A 12519-nucleotide genomic window follows, 5' to 3' on the forward strand; every position below is an offset into this window, starting at 1 on the left:
AGCAGCAGCATCTTTAAATAAGTGCTTGCTGTATCACAACCAACAGCTTTTCTGACTGAAGTTTAGTGCTATAAGTGACACAATTAAAGCTGCTGAGGAGATTTTAACACAAAGATGCATTATATTCTGTTGAATTCCAGGCCTACCCTATCCCCTTCCAGGTTTTAGACAGGCATTACCCTGGCAGCACTGTGAGCCATTTGCCCTGCAAGCTGCAGAGCAGATGCCAGATCTGTAAGAAGCAGGTCCTTCTTAGAGGAGCAAGAATAGAGAAAGCCAGGGAAAAAAACCAAAACAACATTAACAAACAAACCACAGAGATTCTGAAAGCCACAGTGTTTATTGTTACAAATCAAGGTAAGCCAAACTTCTTGCTCAGAGCTCTCTCAGCGGGGGGAGTAAAAGAAACATTTCTTCTCTGTTTTTTATCATGGGAACTTCTGTGCAGTTCATTTGGGAAGTGCCTCCTTCCCCTTTACAGCAAGGCAGGCACCCCTTTTTTGTGGTACGGTGACGGGTGGCTTGAGGAGGTGCTGCAGAGGACAATATCAGTCAGTAGAAGCAATAGAAGTGCACCCTCACCCTCTTCCAGTTGCTGTACTCCTTGCTGGATTGTTACTGGTGCCCTCTTAAGAGGGCATTGTCTGTCCCATCGTCTTCCAGCTCTTGGAGATGAACAGATCCCGGCTCTTGGCAATGGTCACCAGGAGATGTCCCACATAGCAACCATTCACCTGGCCTACACCATCATTCCTGCCCATGGAAAGCAGGAAGGTTAGTGACCCTGCAAAGAAGATGTAGAGGTGTAAGTCAAGCAACTGTTGTCCAGCTCCCCTGCATCCACATGGAACAACTCTCAGCAGAGTTCTGGTAAGTGTTTACATCAGTGTTCATGAACAAGAAGACTCATTACCCAACTAGATTTTTGAGACCAGATTGTTCAGTTTGTGTTTGTTTTAGTGTAAGGGGAGAAAAAAGGAAATGGGAAGTCATCTTATTCCTGGGATTTAACTGGACAGTGAGCAATTTTAAGAAAAGAAAATAAGTTTGAGGAATAGCAGACTCCCACCAGTAGATTTATCAAGACATTAGTGAAGAAAGGACACATTGTGTGGTAGACTGACACAGTAATTAATATCTACACTGTGTCTTTTTCAAGGACTAAAATGAGGCCTGAGCTATAGCTGACATAATCAACTCCAATTGTGAGTTCCTTCACAGTGCATTCAGTGAGTTCAGAGTCCCGTGCAAGTTAGACAGCTGTTCCTTGCAGAAAAGCAGCCCAACACCTAAGGCCAGGTGCTAGGAGCTGACCTTACCTGGCTTGTAGGTTTTAAGAGGCTTCTGTGTCAGGCTGTTGATGATATTTGTCACCACGATGTTGGCGTGGAGCCCAGCATGGTAGGCCATCTTGGGCTCTTTGAGATCTGCACAGTCGCCAATGGCATAGATGTTCTCATAGCCTTCCAGCTGGAGGTGCTTGTTAACTTTCAAAGCACCATTACTTGCCATTTTGTCACCTGTTTTGCCAAACAGCAGGTTTTTAGAAGCAGCTTTGTGTTGTTTGGTGTGGCCCAAGACCCCAAAATGCTGCTGATTTAATTGACACAAAGTGAGGGGTTGTTTTTCACCCTCTTTTCTATGTGTCAGCTTTTTGCCTTGCTGTAGTTAATCACTGCAGTCTCGTGCAATGCATCATCCTTTGATATTTCAGTAGAATCACCCCCGCAGGCTCTACACAGTTCATTCCCCACCTCACACCCCTCAAGCACCAGACACTGAAGAACTGTGCTGCTTCTCCCCACCCAGTGGTTTGGGTTTTTTCACTTACCAAATGCAGCAGCATATGCAGAAGAGTTAATCTTTATCCCGGTGCACAGCACCACCATGTCAACAACCACCTCAGTGCCCTTCTCTGTCCTTACTACCATGTCTTTCTGGAACTGGTTTGGTCTGAGGTTCTCCACGTCACTGACCTTTTCACCTGTTGCAACAGAGAGCCCTGGGTCACAAACCTTTGCTAGGCTGTGGTTTCCAGCTAACCCAGAGAAACAGGAATTCAAGGGAGCCATGTGTAACCGAAAAAGTCAGAGGACATTAGGAGATCCTTTGGCTAAAGGAAGAGCAGCTTGTAGGTCTTCAGAGGTATTGCTAAGGACGTACTTAACAGCAGCCGGACTCCTTTCCTGAGGAGAATCTCTTTCACCTCCTGACGGACACTGGCTAGCAGCTCCACATCAGCCAGTGCAGTTTTTGAGTGAATGAGGATGACCTGTTGGGGACAAAACAGCAAATGGGGGCACAGAAACAGAACAAGACACACTGCATGCAAGGTGGGAACAACTATAGCTGGCCTCTCTCCACCCTGATTGATGCCTGCAAGAACAAGCCAGGAAGGGGCACCTAGTACCACAGTCCTTGCTGTGGCTGGCTACAGGCTCAGTAACTGGATGTGCAGTCATCTCAGGTACCTCCAGCAGCACCATCACAGAACAGTCTCAGAAACCAGGATGAAGTTAATTGTGATGAAGATGCCCCTACCTCTTTGTCTGGGTACTCTGTTTTGATCTCGGCAGCCATCTCCACTCCAGCAGCACCACCTCCCACTACCAGAATGCGCTGAGATTTCTCAATCTTCAAGAGAAAATTTGTGTTACAAGGGAACTGCAAATTGCAGGAAGCCAGAATACCTTCAGTCACACCATAGACTGTTCTCACACATAGCACAAGCCCAACAGCAATAATCCTCTTAGTTCATTAAGAGGAAACAAGAAAGGAGTGCCCTTTGCATTCTTCCTGCCTACCCTGTAACACTGTTGAGTAATTTAGGTTTCCCCTTATGCTAGAGAAGCCATGATGAGCTCCTTGTCCTGGCTGCTCCCCCTGCACACCATGGTCTCTCATGGTCCCTTTCTCTTAGACACAGCTGGCTCCAGATAGCCACAGTGGTATCTGGGACAGGGAGGCTGAACAAAGGCAGACAGCACCTCATAGGAGTTGATTCCTCACCTCTTTAACCATGTCTTCATAGGTCTGGATGGCACTTTCCATGTCAATGACTTGGTTGAACTTCCCAGGGAATGGCCCATCACTGCCTGTTGCAAGAATGAGATGGGAGTAGTGAAGCTCCTGGGAGGGGAGAAGGTAGAATGGGATATTAGACACTTTAAAACGGAGCCTAGAACACAGTGGTTGCCTCCTAGGTATTGGTCACTCATTTCCTCATCTCCATCCCTTGCTGGTAACCAGAAAAGTACTTGTCGCTATCAGGAAGTGACTTTAGGAAGAGACCTGGTCCAAGTGACACCAAGTAATTGTTCCTCAAGGTCTGAGAGAAGCACCATTCAGGTGAGTTGAGAGCTTTAAAGAAATTACCCTAAATTTACAGGGAATAACCTGATATTTATGCTGGACACTCACAGCTGGTTACAGAGACTAACTTCTCTTCCTTACCCTCTCCTGAAAAGAGATGAGATGCTCTGGCTGGAAAGAGTGATTGATGCTGTGCTCTTGTTTCTTCCTGCAGTTAAATAAGGATCTGAGCTCTGGGGGTTAATAGTTGAGCTCTAAATCCAGGTCTGAGAATAAAAGCTCAGCTGAGCAGGAGATGGGGTTGGGTATTTACTGCACATCCACATCCCAGCACAGCTCTAGGCCACTTAGCTTGGCTGGAAGGGATGGTGCCATGCAGGGAAAGATGCCAAGTTCTTCAGGAGGATGGAACGCACCCTGCTGAAGGCTGACTCCCTGCACTAGCAGGTGATCCCATAAGGCAGCCAGGTCATTGCAACACCCACCTTGCCATCACTGAACAAGACTTGTTGCCTCCCAGGGTCTATGCCCACGACCTTGCCTTGTCGGAAGCTGTCCCCAAAGGTGACCGAGTAGGAGATGAAAGTCTTCTTGGCAAATCCTGTGGGAAGACGAGACAACGGGAGAGCTCTCCTTCTGTGGAGGCTAACAACTCCTTCTTCTCTAACCCCCACCATGTTGTCCTTGCTCAAACAAAAGCATGGCATGCATCTGGGACTGTGGGCTGGGCTTTTGCTGTGTGCTATCTCTGCCCAGCAAGGAGCTTCAGGACCTTTTTCCTCAGATCAGGTGACACCCTGGGCTAGGTGGCTTTGTCTCTGCTCCTCATATCTCCTGTACTGGTTTGCCCATAACTGTTTCTGTGGTCCTGGCAATTTCAGGCTGGGTGTCAGAGGCTTTTTTCATGTAATCTGCCTCTCAGACCAAACTTCTGCTATCCTTTTGATGCTTGTTCCCAGACTTGAATGTGATATTTTGCCCCTAAATTCCCCAGTGATTGGAGTAATGGGATTGGCCCAGCCTCCAACTGAGGGCCCAGACAGGCCTGAGGAGCTCTCTGACAGGGTTTTATCATCCCGGGCTTCACTGCTGAGCTGCTCCACATTTCAAGGGCCAGGTACAGAAAGTGATTGACTCACCCCTTCCAGCTGCTGTTACTTTTAGCTTAGTCACCTTCTAAACCCTTGAAATTAAAAAAAAAAAAAAAAAGGGGGGGTGGGGGGGGTTGGGGAGAAGGAGGGGAGAAGGAGGGATATGGTTTGAGCAGTTTTTGTTCAGTTTTCCTAGCAGATGTGCAATTAGCTTAACCACAGACGGGCTGTGCGTCCTCCCAGAGCCAAGTGTTTGTTTTCCAGATGGAAAACATCAAGTCTTTCACCATCGCAGGGCGGAGGAGGCAGTGCGAGCACCCCGTTCCCTGCCGCTCCCCGCGTCCCTCCGCCGATCCCGGTGGGACAGGGGAGCTGCCCGAGCCCTTACCGCTCTCCACGGCGGCCCGGAGGGCGGCCACGTTGTGATGGAAAGCATTTCTCACGTCCACCAGGACGAAGGGGACGGCCCAGGACTTGAGCAGGCTGGCGGCCGCCGTCCCTCCGAAGCCGCCCCCGACCACCACGACCCGCACGGAGTCGTCCAGGGACAGGCGGGAGCCCATGGCGAGCGGAGCTCGGCGCAGGAGCCCTCCCGGGGAGCGCACGGCCTCCCCGGGCGGAGCTGCGGGCGGAGCTGGGCTCCTCGGCGCTGAGCCAGCTTCCAGAGCCGGCACTGCCGGGCGGGAGAGCCGCGGGCGGGGAATGGCTCCTGCCAGACGAGCACCGTGTCCCGAGCGCAGAGCACTTCACCTGCCACCTGCCCTAGGCCCCGTCAGAGACTGAAATAGTTCATGCCTCAAACATTGATATAAAGTTTTGCTTATTATAACAAAAACTGTATAAAGAAGCTACAACAAAAGAAGCGTCCCTGAAGACACCTGACTGGGACGTTGGACTATAAATTAAACCACTAAGATTAGATAAAGGGAAAAACCATTCTTTAACCATCTCAGGCCTAGGGAAAAACAAACGAAGCTGAAGGAGAAGAATGCATCCACAAGAAACGCAAACACAGCAGAGATTCTTCCCTGAGTTTGGGGTGGGGGGGACCACAGCCCACAGAAGCCAGGTTTACTCCCCCCAAAATGAGGAGGGGCAGGAGGTTTCGGGTGTAACCTCTGGTCAGAGGCAGGGAACACCCATCCTCCCTAACACAAACTGGCCCAGCTGTGGAACCCCCAGCCCCACAGGCCACATCCACAGGACATTCACGTGAGAGGCAGCTGAGGCAGTGACATAATCCATCAAAGACCCCCCAAAGTGCCCCCCAGAGTCATTCCTGAAGCCTTGCACCAGAGGACTGCACGTGGTATGACAAACCTGGAGTCTGTTGTAAGAGACAATGGCAAACTCCCCCCGCCCAGAGAGGTGCCTGGGTTTTCCTACCTAGCCTGAGCATGTATTAACCCATTGGATTCTATGCCTTCCGGGGGGACCTTCACCACCAAGATGACCAGATGGAGAGGATCAATGGAACATCGTTGGGCTCCACAGATGGTGATATTTTCCTTATTCTGTCCCTGTCACTCTCTTTCTGTCCCCCCCACCTATTTTCTACTTCTTTCTTTCTCTCTCTCTCTCCCACAATATTGTCACTGGCATATGGTCTCCTTTGCACCTTAATTTGGGCAGAGGCATTTCTAAGAACTTCGGTAACCAGAACGTAACAGTCCCCCATGTACACACCCACATGAGAAGGGAGCCAAAGGCTTTACAAGCCAAGAGCTGTGCTCTAAACTTCACAAGTCTGCAGGCTGGGTGAATAATGCAGCAGAGGATGGCCCACTCCACCCAAAGAAACAACCCCTTGGAGAGGGAAATGAAGATTACAGAATCACAGAATCAATTAGGAACAGACCTCTGACATCAGCGAATCCAACCTATGACCAAACAGCACCATGTCAACCAGACCATGGCACTCAATCTTTCCAGTCTCTCCTTAAACACGTCCAGAAATGGTGAATCCACCACCTCTCTGAGCAGTCCGTTCCAATGTCTAATCACCCTTTCTGTGAGGAAATTCCTCCTGATGTCCAACTTAAACACAGAAAACATGTATTTGATATGAGTGGAGGAGGAAAGGGAGCCCAGAGATGGCTGTGCAAGAGGGACGGAGGGAAGATCACAGAATCTCAGAATGGTTTGGGTAGGAAGGGACCTTAAAGACCATCTAGTTCCAACCTCCCCACCATGGGCAGGGACAAGAGCTCAGCATCACCATGGTGGAGATAGTGTGACATAAAGAGGAGCAGGGAAGGGCTGAGGAGGCAGCAAAGGCCCCTGGAGAAGGGGAGTAGGGAGTGGAGAAGGTTGACAGTATAAAGGACATCCAGATCGTGTTCTTCTGCAGCACGGAAGTTGCCCCGAAGACTTTCGGCTCCTGTGGCATTCTGGATAAATATAGCTGCTGGCCCTGTGGCTAAAAATAGCTGCTGCACACACTGCAGTGGTGTGAGCTGGCAGAGCTGCCCCCACACTCCCCTGCTCCCCCCCTGCTCCTCATCCCTCCCTCAGCGAAACACAGCCCGGTGCCAAAACCCCCTCCCAGCAAAACTCCCTCCAACCTTGTGGGTGGGAGACGACGAAGGAATTTTCCTGGAAAAGCTGGGCCTGGACTCAGGATTGCCGCCAGAGGGTGCAGCCAGCTCGGCCGTGGGGACACGGGACACGGCGTCCAAGGTCCAGGGCACCCTTGCCTCGGCCGCAGGAGGGGCTCGGGAACTGGGAAAGGAGGGTGACAAAGGGGTCGAAAGCAGGGGGGGGCCGTTCCTGCACCCCACGCTCTACAGCCTGGAACAGAGCTGGGAGGGGAGGGAGGGAACAGCCAACAACGAAGCTGGAGTGGCAAAGGTCCTTGATGGGAAAGGTCAGGGTAGGTTGGTGCTATTTGTTACACAGGACTCAGATGGAAATGCTAAAATTTTCAATAGGAGAAAAATTATTTTGAATAATCTGTGCAATATAAACCCTTCACAGCTGCTAAACAGAGAGGCACCTGTCCTGGCCGGGAGATCCAGGAGCTATGAATGTCCAGAGGCTGGGAAATATCCCCCGGGTAACAGTGCTCCAGGTCTGCTTCCTGTCTTTTTTCCTGGTGCTGGCATGGTACCTCTGTGAGGAGGCTGCTGGAAGAGCCTGGCAATTACTGGCTTTGGGAAATCACAATTCAGAGCAAAATTTGTGAAAAACCAAACACACCGCCACTTCTAAAGGGATGAACTCCGCAAGTTAAATCCAGTTTAAGCTCTTCCCTCAAATTACATGGACAGGCTTGCTTGGCACCCCTTGTGACACCCATCTCAGTCCTGGCAGGGTTGTCTTTACCTGTATAACTTCCTTGGCATTTCATCCTGCTGGAACAAAGCTGGATCAAAGGCCCGTTCCTAGCAGATGAGGATGCTGAGCATGAATTGCCACTTCCCAAGTGCTGCTGCCCTGTCCCCATTCCTCTGCGCTTTTGTGCCCAGCTCCGTCTTTCCAGAGGCAGTTTTGGGCTTTTCATGCCAGGCATTTGCCTATATTTTACAGCACATACCCACTGCTAGGAGCAATCCATTACTCCAGGAATACTCTGCTAACTTCCCCCGTCACCTGGTGTTTTTCCCTCCAGGTATATGAGGGCTTCCATCAGGTGAATCTGGTTGGACAACAGAAGATCAGGGCAACCTTTCAAAAAGAGGGGGGGAAATCTTCTGGGCCAGTGAGTTGGAAATGCATAAACAAGCAAGACAAGGTCAATGGCAAAAAGAGTGTCCAGAGCAAACAGGGAAGGTAAAAGGAACCTTTTTGCAAACCTCACATCCAACCCCAGGCAAACAGGAAGAAGCTCGGAATGCCCAAAGCTGTGGGCAGAGGGAGCGTTCTGTGCACAGGTGAGGTCTCAGGTTTGGCAAATGGGATGTTTTGATGACATTTCTCCAGCTGGCTGCAGGCAGGTGGTGAAAGCTGGTCAGCTTCAGAGAGGGGACTGTCTCCTGCTGGTGGTCGGTGGGGCAGAGGCAGGTGGGCAGGCCCAGGGCAGTGATTGGCCTGCTCTGCCCCATTCCAGGCTCCCTGGACTTTTCCTCACAGCTGCCCCATGGACCAAATGCTCCCTGTAGGATGGCAGGGGTCCAGTGGGAAGGAAGAGGTGTAGGGAAGGGGCTCTGTGAGACAGTCCTGCCCCAGTTTGCCATGCTGAGACAGGCAGCATGGGTATATATACATGTCTGTGAGTCCTCTCCTCATCAGGTTTAATCCAACATCATCCAGAGCTAAGAGACATCCCTCTGATTAGTCCAAGGATGGGTACAACGGTGCTGCCTGGGGAGACTTTAGGATGCCACAAGTGCCCCTGCTCTGCACTCGCCCAAACCCCTTGTAAGCCTCTGCATCTTTGTCCTGCCCACTCTGATCATCAGGGCAGTTTGGCCTCCATAACTTTGCAATATCCCAGACAGGCTGGAAGAGGGATAACATTCCTCCCTTCACCCTCCTCTAGAGAGCAGCTCTTCCACCTGGGCCAGGCTGAAGGCCCCATCCTTCTTTGCCAAGCCTAAGCTGCTGGAGACTCTGTTTCTGGCTCACAGCCATCTCTGCAAAACCCCAAATCCTCTCCTGTATCAGCAGCCTCACACATGACATTCCCTCTGCCCACAGAAATGTCCTGCACATCATCCTGTGACAGCTTCAGTGGCACCAGTGTGGCTGCAGCTCTCTAGCCATGCTCCTGGAGGCTCTGCTTCAGGGAAAGAAGGATTTTGAGTCTCCCAGGGATGATGGATTCCTCTAGACAAACTGCCTGGCCCATCCTTGCCCCATAGCTCTCCATTTTGCCTGGATAAGCTGGTTGTCCCCACATGCCAGGGAGCTCTGCTTCAGCCAAGGTGGAACCATGTCAGTTCAGGGCAAAGAATCACCTGGAAAAGCCAATTCAGACACTTCCTGGCTGTTTTTAAACATCAACACTGGCTATTTTATACCCTATACATAAAAATCTACTTTTAGCAGAAATCAACAAGGTCCCATTTATATTTATTCTCTCCCCAACAAACCTCATTTTTCATTTCCAGTTTTTTGGTGGCTTGAGAAGACAAGCTGTTTCCCATGGATGACAGCACCAAAATCACCCTATTTTGGTCAGGCTGGACCAGTCACATGTATTTATAGGCAGCATATCTGTACATGCCAGACCATAAATTGGTCACAGATTCCACCCAGAAAAGGGTGGGAAAACCCCAACGGTGAAATGCAATGGTCTCTGCAGTTAAGGTGATCTTTGTATCCATGCGAAGAGCCACGGGGAGTCGGTATCTCTCTCCACTCCACCCCAGGGCTGTGCCACAATGTTGTTCCTTTTTCCTGGGATCGCAGCGTGCTCTGTGCCAAGGTGCTCCCCAGCTCCTCTTTTCCTGCACAATGCAGCAGGATGAGTTAGCCAGGCTCAGTGTGCTGTGGTGACAGGCTTCATCCTACCTGCCATTGCCATCTACAAATTGGGGCTCATCCCAAGGCAAGTTTTGGGGAACCAGGGGTGGCCAGGCTCATGTCAGCCCCCAGCACGGGGTGAGCAGGGACCAAGCATGGGCTGTTCTTTCCCTTGGAGGAAACCCCAGCTCAAACAGCTCCTGCAACTGCCTTTGGGTTTTGTTCCATGCAGATCTTCCCTACCCCTCCAGAGCCAAGCATACAGCAGACACTGGGAATTTTACAAGAATGCCATTTTGTGGGAATTCATCCCTTATTGTGCTGTGATCCAGGCAGATGCAACAAGAAGATTTATCAGCTTTATTCATGTCAGTTGCCTGGCTATAAGGATTGCAGGGATCTCCTTGTAAATTCTCTGGCTCCTGCAGCAGCAGAGCCCACAGATTGACAGTGTGGTGACACCTTTTTTTACGGGATAACATGGTTTGTGGCATTAATCCTCGTGGAGTGGTAGAGAAGCATAAAGGATGTCAGTAGCTGAGGTTTCTTTAGGAAAAGGGAGAGGGCTTGAGCAAGCTCCTTTGCTCTTGGGGCAGCTTTTGAGAAAGAGCAGCTTTCACTCCCAGTGTGGGGAGTTTCTTCCCCTTGCCCCCCAGATTTCACTAGAGTGAAAGCAGAGCATAGAATAAAACTGTGTCCTTAAAAAAATGGGCCTCACAGACAGGCAGCCTTTGTCCGAAGGTGTAATTACAGGATAAATATGGGATGCAGACCAAGAAATGCAGTCTGGTCAGGCATGCAGTCTCTTAGAAAAACACAACAGAAAACAAGGTTGTCATTTAATGCTGAAATGTCTGTATGTTCTGCAGCCCTCATGGGTCCCTCACTGGCCCATGGGTCTCCCCAGTGACTCAGTGTTTGGATGGTGCAGCTGTAGCCATAGACCAGCTCCCTGCAGGAACCACACCAAGCCCCACGATGGAGAGAAGGGCAAGGGTGGATCTGGCCTCCAGCAGAAGCCAGCAGGGCTGGGTGAGGGCAGGCAATTGCTGGGATGATGGGTTTCCTTCCCTCCAGCCCCTGTGCAGAAATCCCATCTGATAGTGCTGTGAGGAGGGATTAGCTCATCTGATCCCATTAAATGGAGCTGGAACAAGTGAGGGGAAGGGAATGGGGGGTTAGAGCAGCTGGCAGAGCAGCCACCACTTCTGCTGTTTGGGACAAACCTCATGCCAGGCTGGAAAAAGGCCTTTTTATGGATTTCTGTGGGCCAACCTGGTGGCTTGGCTTCATGGCCCATCAGGGCCACCTGGGTGTTGAACTGCAGGGCATCTAAAGTGGCATTTTAGAGACTTGCCCACCTTGACTGCTCTCTTACTTGGCACCAGCAGCTTCTGCCTCAAGCAAGGGCTGCCTCTCCACAGCAAGCCCAGCCATGCCAGCATGGCCCCAGCCAGCCCTGAGTGCTCTGAGAGGGAGGCAGAGAAACAGCGGGATGTACCTCCTGTCCAAAGTCAGCTCCAGATTAGACTGGCAGGAGGGAATAATTTCCCAGAAAGATCCCATTTAGAGGGGAACGGCACATCCATCATTTATTAAAGCTCTCACTGGTTCTACATCATCTTGTGTCACCTGCAATGACTCCAAGGAGAAGCAGCGGTGGCTGATGGCCCTGTCCCATGGGACATGTGTCCCCTTGCTGGTCTGGGCTACTTGTGGAAAAGGTCTCTCTGGTGACAATCAGCGTCACCACAATGTTCCCGAATTCTCCCCAAAGCACAGCTGTAGCAGGCTGGGAGGTGAGCCTGGAGGCAGTACAGCTGCAGGTTGGGGTTCTTTTATTTGCTTATTTTAAACCAAGCTTTAGTACAGTTTTATTTCTGAAAGCTTAGATCTTTTGAAAAGAGGATTGATTTTTTTTTTTTTCCATTGGTGTCTATGAGAAAGGGTGAGGCTGCATCCATTGCAGCTCCTGGTGTGGGCTTCCTGCGGGGTCTGTCTGGATGCATGTATGTCCTTGCTCTAAGGCATTGTCTCTTGCTATGACTTTCCCAATGCGTGCTTTTCCTCCCAAATCCATGCCTTTCGTCCTCTAGGGAACGAGCCAGGCAAAGCCTGGCAGCAGCCAGAGCAGGGTGAGCAGGAGGCCCCTCTTGTGGGGGGACAAACCTCCCCCCAGCCAGCTCAGGGGGAATTCAGCTGCTCCAGTCTCGGAGCCGTGTTCCCTATGGCTTCCCGATGTGCCTGGCACCGGGCGGGAGTCCGTGGGTTTAATGGGAGCAATTAGCCCCGCGGAAATCTGCATGGGTCGGGGGCATGTTTTCTCTCTGTCCTGTGACGTTTTTGACGGGAAGCTGGAGGGTGTCCAGGAACAAATGCTTATGCTGGGCTAGCAGTGGCAGGCTGGAGCCAGCCGGGGCTGAGGCAGCGCAGGTGAGAACGGCGGCTGTCGTCGTCCCCTCTGGCTTCGGCTCAGCCCAGCTCCCAGCCCCCTCGCCGATTGTTTTCCTTGTTACTGGATTTGCCTGTCCTTGTCCCCTGAACCCGGCTTTCCAAGCCCCGATGCGCCTCTACCCATGGCGGGACGGGAGGGGGATATCGGGCACTTACCAGTGTCCCCCTCTTCGGCTGTGGCAGCTCAGTAGCTGCTCACCCCTCATGCTGTTTCACAAGCAATTACCCTAAAATTTCTTTTCTCTGCAAAAGCCAA

General features: G+C 51.1%; 1 protein-coding gene across 1 annotated transcript; it reads right to left on the reverse strand.

Annotated features, from left to right (window-relative positions):
* Nucleotides 1-321: 321 nt before the first annotated feature.
* Nucleotides 322-5039, reverse strand: AIFM2 (apoptosis inducing factor mitochondria associated 2). Its single transcript, XM_048311038.1, has 8 exons — nt 4792-5039; nt 3798-3913; nt 3010-3129; nt 2542-2634; nt 2164-2272; nt 1832-1984; nt 1320-1520; nt 322-784 (listed from the first exon to the last, which is right to left on the reverse strand). Exons 1-8 carry the CDS (start codon nt 4964-4966, stop codon nt 630-632), a joined length of 1122 nt encoding a protein of 373 aa, XP_048166995.1. The 5' UTR covers nt 4967-5039; the 3' UTR covers nt 322-629.
* Nucleotides 5040-12519: the final 7480 nt, after the last annotated feature.

Source organism: Corvus hawaiiensis, chromosome 8 (assembly GCF_020740725.1).
Source record: "Corvus hawaiiensis isolate bCorHaw1 chromosome 8, bCorHaw1.pri.cur, whole genome shotgun sequence".
NCBI lineage: Eukaryota > Metazoa > Chordata > Aves > Passeriformes > Corvidae > Corvus > Corvus hawaiiensis.